The sequence below is a fragment of the Triturus cristatus genome, chromosome 6 (genome assembly GCF_964204655.1).
Source record: "Triturus cristatus chromosome 6, aTriCri1.1, whole genome shotgun sequence".
Classification (NCBI taxonomy): domain Eukaryota; kingdom Metazoa; phylum Chordata; class Amphibia; order Caudata; family Salamandridae; genus Triturus; species Triturus cristatus.
This window is the reverse complement of record NC_140589.1, coordinates 1,775,534,878-1,775,551,145: the sequence shown is the minus strand read 5'-3', so window position 1 is coordinate 1,775,551,145 and position 16,268 is coordinate 1,775,534,878. Positions and strand designations below refer to the sequence as shown.

Genomic DNA, 16,268 nt, shown 5'->3' with positions numbered 1-16,268 from the left:
CAGGGATTCTGCTTGGAAGAACTGTGCCTTGGGAGAACAGGACTTCACAATGTAGGGGCTGAGACTGTCTACTAGTCAGTACCTGTAGGCCCAAATCAGACTAAATCACAGTTCCTCACCTGAACTCCTAACCTTTCCAGAATAGCAGGTGATTTTGGCAAACCTAGAACATAAACCTCTAGTCCCCAAGGGAACTGTCGAAACAGATTATCACTTTTAGTTTCTCACTTATGCATGTCCATAGTAAGCAAAAGAAAGACACAAATGAAGTTTACAATATATTTATTGAAACTATCATAGTCTATTTTGAAGCAAGTGTGCTGCAATAAGTAAACAAATACAACTGAGCAACATAATCAACATTGCTAGCAGGCTATATACAATGAACAACCCAACCATGGCAACTAATATATCCAAACCTACCCTCACTAAGTGAGCACAGGGATATATTAGTGATCCCTTGGATTAACAACTGACCACATAGCTGGGGTGTGCAGTTAGGTGGTCCGTATCATAGATGTAAACTGAGTTTACGCAAAGCTGCTGCCTTTGTTCCAGGACCTGTCTCTCTGCTGGAATTCTGCTCTACCTCTCTGCTGGAGTTCTCCTCTCTGCCCCCCAAGGGGGTGTGACACGGTTTATATGATAAGAACTACTGTATTAGAAAACTGCAGCTGTGCTACTTTGGTATGTCTAAAAACGCTGGGAGATGTTGCTGTCCGGGCACAAGGAAACAGTGCACCTTGTTTGACCTTGTACAAGATATTCAGACTGAATACCAAGAAGAGTCACTGAATAACCAATAACACGCAGCGTATTTCTAAAATAATATGCCATAAAATCAAATGTATTCTATGTGTCTGTGCAAAGCAGTGGCAGACTAAGACAGCAGTCAACAAGTTTAGGAGTTAGGCGAGGAAGCCGAGTTGTGGACGGTAAATGCATTGTGATGTAGTGTTCTTTAAAGAGGCGAGTCTTCAAACATTTCCTAAATTCCTGCAGCGTTGGGTCGGTCCTGATGGATACAGGGATGTTGTTCTAGATCCTGGTTGCATAGATAGAAAAGCCCTGTTGTCTCCCATAAAAACGTAACGGCATTCAGAAAATGGGGGGGGGGGTGCAATACGCATCTAAGATCATTTTGCCAAAGGTCCACCCCACACTCGTTTTCCAAATGTATGGACTTGACAGCAGCGCTGTCTGAATATAGAACATATTGGGTTACTTTTATCTGAGCAACTGAATGCAAAATCACTACAGTCATGGAAAATTTCTGACGAACTTTAACTTCTTAAAGAATGTGGGGGCCTCAGATAAACCCCTTTTTAGAGGTTTCATATCTGGGAGTCATTGCTCACACAAAAATGCAAAGACCAATGACGTTGCAGGTATGATTTCCACTACACCTCTCTATCTGTCTGATACACAAGGGCCTGTGGATAGAAGCCGTTTTATCATGTAAATGATCTTTCTTAGCCACTGCTTATTGGGAGTCACACTTTCTGTCCTACCAACTGGAGCTTAGTTGCAGGGGCATATCTTTGAGCGCTGGTAGAAAATAATAACCATGGGTAATTAATAATGCACGTAGATCACTCAAAGTTGAAGTGTCATAAATGCTCTTCGGGGAAATGCAGCTAATAATAAGAGCCTTCTTTTACCGGAAGTATATTAACTCGGGTGGTTTTCGAAAAAAATCGGCCCTATCCAGGGTCTGGAATTATGCGGATAAAAAGGAACACTGACTGAAGGAACGTTTTACCTGTAACCCAGTTCCTGATTAAACAGAGCCATCTTGTGGTCGGTAGAAGAAGTTCAGTTGTTTTTCTCAAATATCGTCGAGTTCGCTGTAGACATGTTGTAGGTTGTGCTGTGCTGGGCGGAGAGGTGGTTCTGTCGCGCTGTCGTGTATTTGGACGAGCTGTGTTTGGGTTTAGGGCGGCAAGAGTTGCTGATCCCCGAAAGACGTGCAGCTTCAATCCCCATCATCCTCTATGGAGGCTTAAACCATCGGAAGAAAGTGAGAGTCTTGTGTAGAGGAAGTAAGCAGGACAGTCTAAAGAACCCCAAAACAGAAAGAAAAGCAAGCTGTAGCCTTGTGTTATTGAGAGCAGAGCTCCGAGTGCATGCTTTCTTATTCGAGGCCATGTCGCTACAGATTTCTGAAATATTAGAGGGACAAGCATCAACCCGTGATATCTAGGTCCAGATGTTGGCCCTGCGGTGGGTGGGTGGATCGGGTGGGCTGCTGGAATAAAATGCAGTGACGTTCCTATCACATTCTTAATCAGACGCTCAGAAATGCTCCCCAAGGGTGGGATCGCAAATGGTTATAATGTACTTTGCTTTATGGATACATATATTCGCAGCAGATTTTATGCTCAGCCCTCCACGTTTGTAGGTGGGTTGAATGTGAGCCTTTTATCCAAAGACTGCACTGATGGTGTCAACTGGTGTTGATAGTAGGCGCAACCTTTCCTCAATTTAGAGAAGGACTTGCACTTTCACTTCTCTTGGCTGTGTCCAGGTGTTAGTAGATGAGGTTTGAGAGTGCGTTCTTCATAAAAAGTGATAAAGCAGCACCATATGTCTCTTTATATTACATGCATTAACGCTGTTAGCAATTCTAGGTATTTATTTAGGCCTCGCCTAGAAGTAGTTACGTTTTGCAGTGTTGGCCGCAGAATGAGCATCACTGGTATTTTATTTTTGAGCAGGTTCCTTTATCAGTCTGTTAAATAAGTCTGCAGTTCCTTCCCCTCTCTCACCCGTGTTCCTCTGCTTCACTTCTGCAATACCTTTACAGCCAATGGGAATTGTACCGAAGTTCGTTCTGTCTCTTCCCCTCATTCATTAAGTATAAGGTTGTTTATGCGCAGCACACAGTGCAGACACCCATTCCACCTGAAGCCTCATGGAACACTTGGTGTGTTCAAGTACAACCTTTGCGTTGATGTATTTACTTGGGCATCATTCGCTGTCCCTGCCGCACCTAAGGCGAGAGCTGCGCGCGACGCAACTCGATGCTCTGCTGCTTGCCAGTGGCCACTGTGCGAGCCACTTATCAGTCAAGAGGGCTTGTAGACTGTTTCAGGATCATTCCTTTCCTCTACAAAGTAGTGACCAGTTTTTGGGAAAATGTCCCCTGCAGTACGGTCCTGTTTATCTTTTTGGCAGAATCAGATTTTTATTTTATGACCTAACTCAGACAGTTTTGTGATCCCATGGAATTCTTCGATTCGGTGAAGATCTTCTTCAAGGCCAAGAGGAGGCGCTCCTCCCTCTGTTTTTGAGCATTCGGTGTTGGCGCCTGGGCATGTAGGATAATGCTCTCTTGAATGTACCACAGGAGCACTTGTAAGGCATTGAAAGGCAAGAGAGTGTGACCCCGGAAGCAGTAATGCAGCAAGGAGCTAGGTACTGCGCTCTCGAGAAGGGGATCGATCCCCTGGCTAACCTTGTCAACTGACCGCATGCTTTCTATTTCTGTACTATGTGTACTGGGTATGAGGAGCAAGAATCCACCTCTAAACTTAGAGACAGATTCAAACACTTCCTGCCCCAGGCCATGAGCTCAGGAGACACTTTGAAGCACTTTTATTGGTTTTTATTTTCTTCTCAATCCCGATATGGTGCTTCATGCATTAAGCGGAAGCTTTTAGATCACGTGGCAGCTTCAGTTATACAGCATCTTTTTGTTTCCATGTCTTCTCATAAAAAAGGCCCTCCCTCATGAGTGGAGGAGTTTCACCTGGAGCTCTAACTCCTGGTGTAAATCTGACCCTCGTGATTACAAGTGTCTCTGAAGTGCACAGAATTATTGGCCCCGAATGCTCCTGACCCGATGGCGCCGCTGCCCTCTTATGCCCAGTAGACATATGTCTCACTTCCTTGGGAAGCAACTAAAAATGCACTGTGAGTCACACGAACCTTTTGTGACTTAGTACATGTCCGATATGAGAACGTTTTAATTTTTCCGGTATTCACTGGAGACATTTTTTAGGCCTGGAAAATCACAAACGTGCATAGGAGAGAAAGCAGATTTTTGGGGGGGGTTTGTGTGTGGGTGGGGGATTTTTGGCCTCATTTCTATACACACATTAATCTTTACCATTGTACAGTGCTTATGTAAAATTCTGATCAATAAGAAACAGAAACTGCATTGCCCAAATTATTAGGATCCTCTGGTGCCGAGTATAATCCGCCATTGCCCCAAAAGACCAAAAAAACGACTGGACTGAAACACTCAATGGATTTACTTGCTGTGATTCCAGCTAGATGTTGGCCTAAGTGAACCCCCCCCCCACAGTGACATTACAGCTTGTTGTAGAGGCGCCACTTGCTGTATGGTTGAATCTGACCACATACTTGTTTTACTTCTAGGCTATGCCATCCATCCAGATTCCAGTTTCTCCACACATATTTACCAGCATCAGCTGGGCGGCTTCACCACCCAGCATTCCTTCCCTCTCTCCGGTGAGTTATTCTTTATTGATCATTTTTGTGTGTGTCTGTTTTGCTTCTTCATTTTTTTTAAATGATCTCTTATTTGAAGACAAGTTAATGAATACACAGTAACAACATGTATTTGTGCTTAGTTCATCCCGGGGTGCACAGTAATGGAGCTTCTAGATTCATGGGCCTTTAATGCGGGGGCCAGAAGAGGATGACATTACTATACAGTCTCAGAAGCTTCAAGGGCAGGGAAGTAGAAAGGGAAGGGTGCTGCCCTGGGGATCATGAGTAGACTACTTTAGGTGGAAATGTGGGTGGTCTTGAAGTGGAATCGCTTCCAATACGGTCTGGCATCGGGGTGGGTACCCTGTGACATGGTGGTACTTTGTGAAAGTGGAGAAGGAATGGAGCCGGACAGATCTGGCTTGAGTTGGCATTAGATGGAATTACTCCAATGGGGAAAGAAATCTTATTAAAATTATTACAATGTTGCATCTGAAAAATGAATGATAGTGTTAGAAGTGTTAACAGATCTCACAAATAGCATTTAATCCCTTAAAACACATTGTGTTGATCTGCTTTTTGTATCCTGCATAGCATCCCAAAGGAAAACCATTCAAAGTCGTTTGAAGATTTTGTGTAGTCACAATGCATTAGACAAAACTGATAATGTTTCTTTACCCCAAGTAGTCCACACATTTGAATGCCTTTTTGTAGTAATTCATAACTGGCCAAGTCTAAAATAATTTGACATGGTACTGAAACTGTGTATGACCTTAAAAGCAGTTTGTTGCACCGCGATTCCTCCTTTTGAAACCCCCTGCTTTTTTTTAACCTACATTGTTTTGTCACTGAAATCTTAAGGTGAGCCAAATTAATATTATATATTTTCAATCTTGGGGCTTAAGTTAGGTTCCAACGTCCTACGGATTATCAATTTGAAAATATATCAATTTAAATGACATTTTATTCTTTTTTGTGCCAGTCCTCTATATCAACCCCTTTTCCACAAGTAGTTGATTTTTCAACGTTTCGCATTTACAGACTAGCTTTTGGCATCTCATTCATTTTTTAAAGTTGCAAGAATGCTTGCAGAATTTTTATAGCAGTCCTATCTATTGCTCAGTATTGAAATTATGATTTCCGTCTGTCGCATTCTTTGCGTAATGAAGGAGCGGTGCAATTCTTAATCATGCCTATCGAACAAATAAAAAAACAGCAGAATCGCCTCTTTTTCTGTTTCTAACGTTCTAAATTCTTTCCAACTTCAGATTCGAAGCCGATCATTCAGTTTCAGTGACCATCAGCAACCGACTGCTCCTTTGAAGTCCCAGTTGATCGTCGCCTCTCCTCCTAGGGCACACAGTGGAACCAGGTAAGGGAATCAAAGAAAAATGTGGTGGTAGTATACAAGAAATATGTATGTCATTATTGGTGATGGAGTTTCATAGTGCAGCCATCAAACAGACCCATTGCCTACAAGGTACATAAAGTGGGCTTTGAGTCTTCCACTTTCAAACGTCAGCTTTTCTTTGATCAGCTTCTTTCAGCCATTGGCTGGGGACTTTGTCAGTCACATCCTGGTGCAGCCTAGTGGAGTATTCATATTTCCCCTAATGCTATTGGCTGTTTAGGTGTAATGTTCCGCCTCCCCTGCAGTGCTGGCATTGAACTGCATGACGAATTATTTTACAACTACTGTCTGTTTCCCCTTCTGCTGGCTCTCTCTCAGTCGACCCGCTCTAATGTGCAGATGGGGCATGCTTGAGCATAATAAACCCAGACCTGTTTGCTTTGCCAGTGCTTGTTTCTTACACCTCCCTTTTCGAGCCTTTTTGAATTTTACCCACCGTAAAAAGGTTATTATGATGGATCATGTAATGTATTTGATGCTTGCTGCCAGGGCTTTCTGTTAGCTCCACATTGCTAGCAATTGATAAAAATGGTGAACATTCTGCACGTGTTGTTACATTTAAAAAAATCTAAATATAAAAATATTTTTCAGTCCATTACGCTATAATTAAAAAAAAATTGTTATAAATCATTATTTTCCAATTTTCTCATAATCACGCATTACAAAAATGGTGGTTCATTGTTATACAAAGTTACATATCAGCATTTGAGGTAGTCACTATCACAATGATCTGTTATCACGCCTTTGATATTGGAGCATCCGAGTCAGCGTCTGCTTAGCGTCCTAGTCACAGCTTCTTATTCATGTCTCAGTTGTATACCCATAGCTATTGAGTCCCTCCATCTTATGCCCTCCATCAACATATTTGTGATATACCCATCGACGTGTAATGGCGTGTTCCTGGTGAGCAATCCTAAAGTCATGTATCTCCCAGCCTAGCGTCCTTGTTCCATCACCCCACACCCACCGGGACCAAGCCACTTGCCAGTTGTGAATTTGTGCCCTGTCTTTGAGATTCCACATATGCCTGATATGGCCCCATATGCCCTTGGGGTGCGACGAACTCGGCATGATGCTGGCATAAACCTCGCAATTTATGTTACAGTATGCCAAGCTACGTAGCCATCCCTGCAGAGTAGGAACCTCCCTGCTGCCCCACACTAATGCTATTTCTCTTTTGGGTAGTAATAGACACAGGAACGCAAACCTTCTGACTTTCTTGGGGAAATTCACAGTGTATCCTAACAACGCCACTTCCAGCTTGGGGATTAGGGTTAGATTAATCATGGTTCCCAGTACAGAGTGTGTTTGTTCCCAATAGGTCTGCAATCTAGGACAGCTCCATGTTAGGTGCGAAAACTCCGCGTGAGGGGCGTTGCATTTCTGACAGTTATGTGGTCTGAAGGGATCTAACCGGTGTGTTTTGGCCGGAGTGCAATAAATGCGGCTTAAAAATTTGAAATGCAGCAGCTTGTGTCTGCTGTTGAGAGAGACTTTCCGTGTTACCGTGCAGCATTTGGCCCATTGCTCATCGGTAATGTCTCGACCCAGGTCCTCTTCCCATTCCTTGCGTACCTTATCATCGCTTACCGGACGGAGGCCTGCGCACTCTTTTTGTATAGTTTCGAGATAACGTGTGCACCTGTCTCTCCCTCAATGTTAGTGGCGTGAAAGAGTCATGCTCTATAGGGTAGGAGGGTAGAGTGGCTCGTAGGGCTGAACGAAATCGCCCCCAATGAAATTGTCTATGAAAGGGACGTTGTGGAATCGGGCGTCTTCTGCCACTGTGAAGACATGACCATCCTGATATAGGTTTCCCACCTTCTTGATGTCGTACTTGGCTAAGGTGTGTTGTACCAACTTATCTCCTGTAATAGGCAATCAGGGGGATTAGGGAGGGGAAGGGCCGGCGAATAAAATGTAGAGGCACTAGAAAGCCGCAGCAGCTTATTTTCATGCCCAGCTAGTAGTGGATACTGTCTGTATGTCCTTTGGGTCTCTGGGGACCCCCTTCGGCAGCACCATGGCCAGCTTCTCGGGTAGTACACGGTCTGCCTCTGGGCGCAGATACGGAATCCGGGCGTCAGTATGGAATCAGGCATATGCGTAGCAGCATTGGGCCACTAAATAGTACAAGTGTAAGTCTGGGACCCCAAACCCCCCTCTCTCATATGGGAGGGTCAGAACCTGCCAGCGAACCAGCGCCCGTTTCCCCCATACCAGTTTGATGAGGTGTATACGTAGTGTTAAAAAAAAACGTTAGTGAGGGGTATATGAATATTGTTAAAAGGGTACAAAAATGTGGGTAGTACTACCATTTTGAGGAGCGCGACCCTGCCTGCCATAGAGAGTGGTAAACGCAGCGAACGTTCCACCTGTGTCTCCAAGGCACATACTGCACATCCGTAGTTCAGGCTGATAATCTGGGCAGTGTCCTGATGGATGTGTATGCCCAAATATTTAACAGAGACTTTGCACCACTCAAGAGGGAATCCGCAGTTCTCCAGTATTGGGGTGACTTACATAGATTCACATGCTTGAATATTCCCCGTCGTCGAAGTGGGAGTCCCACGGTACATAAAAAAAGCAATAAGCCTGATGTATATAGATACATATATAATATATAAGAATAAAATACATATATAAATAAACATTATATATTTTAAGATAACATACCAAGTCAAAAATACCATAGGATAACATTGACACATAGGAAAGCATTGAGAAAGGAATCACTTTACTGACATATCCATGTCGTTTTATAGTCCAAACTTTAGCCAATCAGGCGCAAGCACCCTCTAGAACCTTCTCCTCACAGGCTCAGGCCCTTAGATTTTCTACCGCACGTCGTGTGAAGGGAGTCTCCCTGAGCTCTGCTCAGTTCTCTTGTCTTCTAGTAAGAAATCTCTTTTCCGTCCTTGTGCTTCTTGTGGAAAGTTAAGACTTTTTTCTGAGGACCCTCACGAAAAATGTATATACTGCCTTTACCCTGACCATAAGGTGGGCAACTGTAAAATCTGCAGGACTTTTTCACAGAAGACTCTAAAGGATAGAGAGGGTCGACTTCTTCTGTGGCACCAGAAGTTGAAGGACGCCGATAATCCTCTCTCTGACGTCGAAAGTGTGGCTTCTGCTCGCACTGGAGCCTCTTCCAAGCGTAGTAGTGTACAGGATTTGCCCTCTCCTTTCCTTAAAAAGAGAAAGCTTCACCTTTCGGGAGTTTCTGAGGTGCCAGTACACTCTGTTACTACGCCAACGCCCCCGAGATCTCACTCTCAGGCGTCTGTGGCTCTTTCAGCGCATGTTTCCACTCAAAAACGTGCCAGACCGTCGACTGGCTCGTCGACGGTCAGTCCGTCGACGAAATCTGCTGCTTCGACAACCTCGTCGACGACGGTGACGACGGTTTCCAGCAGGTGTCGACGTTCTCTCCGTCGACAGTGGTTTGTGTCTCCTTAAAAGCGGTCTCGTCGACGATTCCAATATCCTCCTCGTCGTCGACGACGAAGAAGCTGGCTATCCCGTCGACGTCATAATCTTCATCGACGATCAAGAAAAAGAAATCCTCGTCGTCTATGACTAAAGCTTCGTCGACGGTGGCTTCGTCGACGGTGGCTTCGTCGACGGTGGCTTTGTCGACGGTGGCTTCGTCGACGGTGATGGCAAGTCTTTCATCCTCAACAAGTTTTGCATCTCTAACACTGGTGCAGATTCCTACGCTAACGTCTGCTCCTGTCGACGATTCCCTACTTCAGCGTTGTCACGGTGTTCTGGAATCCATTGCAATGCCACCGGCCATTCAACCACCGCAACAACTGTTTCCCTCTGGCAATGAGGATGACTCTGCTTCTGATGATGACTTTTTCATTCTACATTCCGGACTGCTCGCAGTCCATCAGATCTTTTCATAAAATGTCAAGATTTCGGAGATGATGACCAGGAGGATAATTTTTATCAAGAGGAAGAGCAGGACCCTCCTGCGCAGATTCCAATGGCACAGCTGCCATTATCCCTCATCTCTAATCTTCAATTTATGCTGGAGGATTACAATTGCTGTTTTCCACCTTCTTCTCACGGCTCTCCACGTGACACACCACCGAACATACCAATTCCTCCTCAAGCGCCGGCGGAGACAACGCCATCCGCACCTTTCCTAGTACCCCCTACAGAGGGTGACGCTGACGTTCTTCCAGATACTGAAGACGGAGAACTCCAGGGCGATGACGATGACACTATGGCCGACTGGGACGATTGTCAGATTAATTCGCCGTCTTCTCCTCCGAGGTCACCAGTTAACTCTCCACCTGTTGACATCACAGGTTTCCATCAGTTGATGGAAAAGGCGGCACAGCGATTTCATCTCCCCATGGTTGTGAGAGAGGAGGATTGTTTCCTATATGATTTTAAGTCGCAGCCACAGAAACCGATTCGGGCCGTGCCCATAATGGACTTCATTTGGAATGACGGTATTAAACCGATGAAGACACCAAATTCGATCCCGGCAGTTCTCCTGCGGTTGGAGAAAAAGTATAAAGCTCCGGACTCTTCTCCTGCTTGCCTAGTATCCCAGCCTAAGCCGGATTCCGTCATCACCCAAGCGGCACAACGTCGCTCGAAGAATCCCTCGTTTCCGCTTTCCTCTCCACCTGACTGTGATGGGCGTCGCCTGGATGCCATTGGGAAGAAATTTTCGACCATGGCCTCTACAACGGTCAGGGCACTGAATTTCCTGGGCATCTTGGGCCGTTAAGATCGCCAAATGTGGTTGGACATGGCGGCTTTCATTAAGCTCATCCCAGAACCCTCTAGAGCGGACGGTCTCAAAATTTTACATGAGGGAGAAAGAGCATCTTCAGAGATTATTGATTGCTCTGTGGATATCGCTTCAACTGGTTTTCGCCAGCTAGCTGGGGCAGCTGTTTTGAGGAGGCAAGGCTGGCTTCGTTCTACTTCTTTTCGTCAGGAAGTCCAGGCGAAGATCCTTGATATGCCCTTTTATTGGGAGTCGTTGTTTGGACAGCACGTGGATGACGCGCTTCAAACAATAAAGAAGGACACAGAGACAGCTCGTTCCGTTGGCACACTGCAGTTTAAGAGGCAGCCTTTTTGGGGTGCTCGCGCACGCAGCTCCACCTCCTCCTTTCGTGGCGGATCAACACAATACCGCTCATACAGCCAAGGACACCCAACGTTTTTCCTCCCAAAACCCAAAGTATTACAGACAACAGACTAGCAAATCCTACCGAGGAAAGTCCAACTATAGGGGGAACTCTTCCAAAAAACAATGACTCTATTTGTTTACACCCCCCTCAAGGCCCCCCTGTCCGAGTTGGAGGACGAATCTCAAAATTCTTTTCAAATTGGTCATTGATAACTTCAGACCGTTGGGTGTTGGACATTGTATCCAAAGGTCATGCTCTAGAATTCGTGAAATTCCCTCGGAACAACGCCCCAACCAGTCCTCCTCCTGCTCATCTCAAAGAGCTTTTCCATCGGATCAAAATCATGCTCAAGTAAGGAGCCATCAAAGTGGTTCCAAAATCTCAGAAGGGGCTGGGTTTCTATTCCCGTTTTTTCCTCGTATTAAAGAAGTCTGGGGAGTGGCGCCCTATCCTCGACCTGAGGTCTCAACAAATTTCTAAAAGACCAGTCATTCCGCATGCTCACACTGAGGGACATTCTTCAGTTCCTTTCTCGAGACGACTTCATGTCGACTATCGATCTTCAGGATGCCTATTTCTACGTGCCGATTCTACCACGCCACAGGAAATATCTACGCTTCCGTGTAGGCCAGAGAGACTTTCAATTCAAAGTCCTGCCCTTTGGGCTCTGCTCCGCTCCCCGGGTCTTCACGAAGGTCCTTGCCCCAGGGGTGGCCTATTTGCGGTTGCGAGGCATTCAAATATTCCCCTATTTGGACGATTGTCTCATCAAGTCTCAGTCCTACCACCAAGCATCAAGATACCCAGTTTTGTCGGACTCTGTTCCACTCTCTAGGACTGTCAGTCAACATACAAAAATCTCAGTTCACACCAGCTCTTCACAGAGCGTTCCTAGGCGCTACTCTCAATACCTCCATGGCCATGGCTGTTGTTTCCGACGACTGGCAGAAACGGATCCTAGGAGCTAGCAGCTCACATCAGGTCAAAGCGGTCCGTTTCAGTCCGCATCTTGAAGTCTTTTCTGGAGATGGCGTCCTCTTGCATTTCTTTGATCCCACATTGCAGACTGAAGAGTCGTCCAATTCAAGAAGAACTGGACAAACAGTGGCGTCAGGTCTCCGGTTCGTTCAGCGACCGGATCTTCGTAACCGCTCGCATGGCACGAGCTCTGCGCTGGTGGACGCAATCTCACAACATCGCAGCCGGCACTTCATTCTTGGCAAAAGCCCCAGAACTCGTCCTTACCACGGACGCCTCCCTGGAAGGGTGGGGCGGACACCTTCAAGATCTGTCCATCAAGGGCAAATGGACCCTGTCCCAACGTTCTTGGCACATCAACAGGCTAGAATTGCTGGCGATCTTCCTTGCACTCAAATCTTTCCGACTCCAGCTTCAAGGGGAATCAGTGCTCATTCAAACGGACAACACCACCAGCATGCACTACCTAAACAAGCAGGGCGGTACCAAATCTCCACTGCTTTCCCAGCTGGCTGAGAAGATCTGGGATTGGGCCATACTTCATCAGATCACGCTCACAGCAGTCCACCTACCAGGCATTTCCAACATTTTAGCAGATTCTCTCAGTCGGTCAGCGTCATCGACCCACGAGTGGGAGTTGCATCAGCCGACTCTGGACTTTGTCTTCAGCCTTTGGGGTCACCCGAGCCTGGATCTCTTTGCAATTCCACGGCACAGCAAATGCCAGTCTTACGCAAGTTGGCTTCCCCACAGGGGGTCGTGCGGGAATGCCCTTTCGATGGACTGGTGCAAGATATTTGCCTACGCTTTTCCGCCAATCCCGCTGAGACCTCGGGTGTGGTGGAAAATGCGGAGACAACCATGCCACATTCTCCTGATTGCTCCCCGTTGGCCTCTGCAGGCATGGTTCTCGGAGTTACTGCTCCTCTCTCAATGTGAGCCCATCCTTCTTCGCCCCCGGCCGGACCTTCTAACAATGAACAGCGGTCGGATATGTCATCCGAATCCCAGTTCGCTCAAATTGTCCGCCTGGAACCTGAGCTCCTTGAATATGCTCACTTGAATATTTCGCCTGCCTGCAGATGGGTTCTTGCCAGGGCGCGGGCGCCTTCCACGGTAAAGACCTACAAACTAAAGTGGAAACGCTTCTGTCATTGGTGTTCATCTGTCAACATTCACCCAGTGCACGCCTCTCCGGCACAGATTCTGCCATTCTTTTTGCACTTAGCCCAGTCAGGACTGTCTCATTCCACTTTAAAAGTCTTTTTGGCAGCAATTTCTCGTTTTCGTCAGGACGGCTCTTCCTCCCTCTACTCATCTAGAGTGATTCAGCAATTCTTTAAAGGGTTGTTCCGGATGTTTCCACCCATTCGGCGCCCTCCGCCCACATGGCGTCTTAACATCGTATTGGCGCAACTTATGAGGGCGCCTTTTGAGCCAATCCACTCAGCGGATTTAACATTTTTGTCCTGGAAGGTCGCCCTCCTGTTGGCTCTAACTTCCTCTCGCCGAGTAAGTGACATTCACGCTTTCACAATACAGCCTCCTTTTCTCCAATTTAAGTCGGACTGTCTTATCCTTCGCACAAATCCAGATTTCATGCCCAAGATGCCGTCTGACTTTCATCTTAATTAACCCGTGATTTTAAAAACATTCTTTCCTAATCCGCAATCTCCTGCGGAACAAAGTCTACATTCTTTGGACTTAAAAAGGTGCCTCAAGTTTTATATCAGCAGAACGGCACCCTTTCGTCAATCGGATCGACTGTTCGTTGCTTAAGGGCAAACCTGTAAAGGACATTCCGTTACTAAACCAACAATTGCACGTTGGATTTCTTCAGCAATATCTTTTTGCCATCAGAAGGCTGGCAAGCCTCTTCCTTCCGGAAAAAGGGCACATTCTACAAGGGCGATGTCCTCCTCTATTGCCTTATTCGCTGGTGTGCCCATTCACCAGATCTGCCGGGCAGCTACGTGGTCCAGCAGGCACACTTTCACGAGGCACTACTGCCTGGAGGCTATCAACGAAGCCGATACAGCAGTGGGCCAAGCAGTTCTTCGCAATCTCTTCAAATAAGGAGAGCCTCTGTTACTTCCCTCCTCCTTGGGTTGTTATCAATTTTGTGATTTCTTCATGCAATGTCATTGTATATCATGCAACGTTGATAAGGCCTCTTCAGGCGGCAGAGTACTGCTCACTATTCTATTCAAGCATGTGAATCTATGAAAGACACCCCAATACTGGAGAAGAACAAATGTTACTTACCTGTAAACTGTGGTTCTCCAGTATTGGTGTCTTTCATAGATTCACATGCGACCCACCCTCCTCCCCTCAGAAGCTCTCTTCTCCTCATTAGACTCTTTTGTCACTCTTGTGCTACGAAAATCTGAGGGCCTGAGCCTCTGAGGAGAAGGTTCTAGAGGGTGCTTGCGCCTGATTGGCTAAAGTTTGGACTATAAAACGACATGGATATGTCAGTAAAGTGATTCCTTTCTCAATGCTTTCCTATGTGTCAATGTTATCCTATGGTACTTTTGACTTGGTATGTTATCTTAAAATATATAATGTTTATTTATATATGTATTTTATTCTTATATATAATATATGTATCTATATACATTAGGCTTATTGCTTTTTTTATGTACCGTGGGACTCCCACTTCGACGGGGAATGTTCAAGCATGTGAATCTATGAAAGACACCAATACTGGAGAACCACAGTTTACAGGTAAGTAACATTTGTTCTTCCATGGAATTGTGATGGTACTTAAGGGGAAGATCACCGATTTGTGCCAGTTAATGCCTAGCCCGAGAAGCGTCCGAACCTAAATATCTATCTCATTAATGGTTCTAAGTTTTCCTGAGGTTCTCTACCATAGAGGATGGTGTCATCTGCATAGAGGGAGACTAGCAGGGGACCAGTATTAAACTGCTGACCCCTATGCAAATGTCTCTCCTGAAAATAGCGAATTAAAAGATCCATGGCTAGGATAAAGAAGAGAGGGGATAGCGGGCTGCCCTGCCGGGTACTGTGAGAAAGGTCTGGGCAGGATTACACTATAATTATTCATATAATCATTACAATTACAGTATGCTATTAAAGTCATTTAGTTTAATGTGATATCCCCATTAATTTAGTATATTTTTGGGACTTTTTGACCAACTTATCAACTGAATGCTAAAGGTTTGCAAACAATTTATGCCAGTGTTTTTACAGAAATTGATTCCAGTTCGGAAAACGCTTGGAATCAATTCACAAGCTTTGTGTGCAATTGAGTAGACATGGCTGGTGAGTGAGTGGAGGGGTTGTTTGGTGAGCAAGTAACTGGATTCTAAATACCGCATCCTGGATCTCAGAATCTGAGAAAAGTGCCATTTTAGGATATGAATTGGTATATACAGGGGGTGGGAGAGGGATGTAAAAATCTGTCACTCTGGCAATTTTTCACCTAGATGTTTATGAGCAGGTGTGTCAGGCGAGTCACCATTATACAGTGCATTCCAGAAAGCCACAGGTTTAAAGGTTTTTAGGGTCAGAAGGGCATGCCCTCATCCTTCAAGGGAATGTTCTGGAACAGTTGTCAGTCTATGAGTTTGCAGTGTATTTTGCTTTGGGATTGCTCCAGCGGAAAGGGCAAATTTACATATCCTCCCTGCGTCACAGACCCGTCATCACACTAACTCATTCATACATGCATTCATCGGTGGGTCCCATAACACCAACACTCATACGTCTTACTCCGAATCTGCACACAGGAGGAAAGAAGCGCTGGACATGTGTGTGAGGGGGGGGGGTGCCTTATTACCTATAGGGGAAAAATCTTTACATTAAATAAATTATGTACATCTGCATCTATAGAATCCTAACTTTAACATCAAGGCACTCCACCACTTGGTCGACGGACCAATTAGTTGGACTGGTTGATGGTGATTTAGAACCCGCCAAAACACTTTTAAAGCTTCGGAACCTTCAATCAATACCTTATTAAAAGAATCACAAACTCATTTTCTGTTAATCAATTATCAATTATCTAATTAACTCGCTTTCATTTGCATAATTGGTATTTTAATCAACACAGAATTTTCAAATTGAATATTTGGCACAAATTAGCATGACAATTATATTTACCTAAATCTGGATATTGGTGACCATTTCTCAAACCCTGTTAGCCCTGCATAAATCAAATCCCTTCGGGTGAAATCATCCAATCGAATGCAGGCTAATACCCAAATAAGTCCGGGGAAAAAGTTATTTTCGCT

The 16,268-nt window shown here is 45.4% G+C and overlaps 1 protein-coding gene across 2 annotated transcripts in view; it reads left to right on the top strand.

The window, feature by feature from the left end:
* The window catches only part of ZNF395 (zinc finger protein 395), a 96,801-nt gene that overhangs the window by 56,660 nt on the left and 23,873 nt on the right, over window positions 1–16,268 (top strand). For both annotated transcript variants that reach the window (XM_085613067.1, XM_085613068.1), the window contains exons 8-9: window positions 4,384–4,476; window positions 5,727–5,830. In XM_085613067.1, the coding sequence (XP_085469193.1) occupies window positions 4,384–4,476; window positions 5,727–5,830 (197 nt within the window). The remainder of the gene's footprint in view (window positions 1–4,383; window positions 4,477–5,726; window positions 5,831–16,268) is intronic.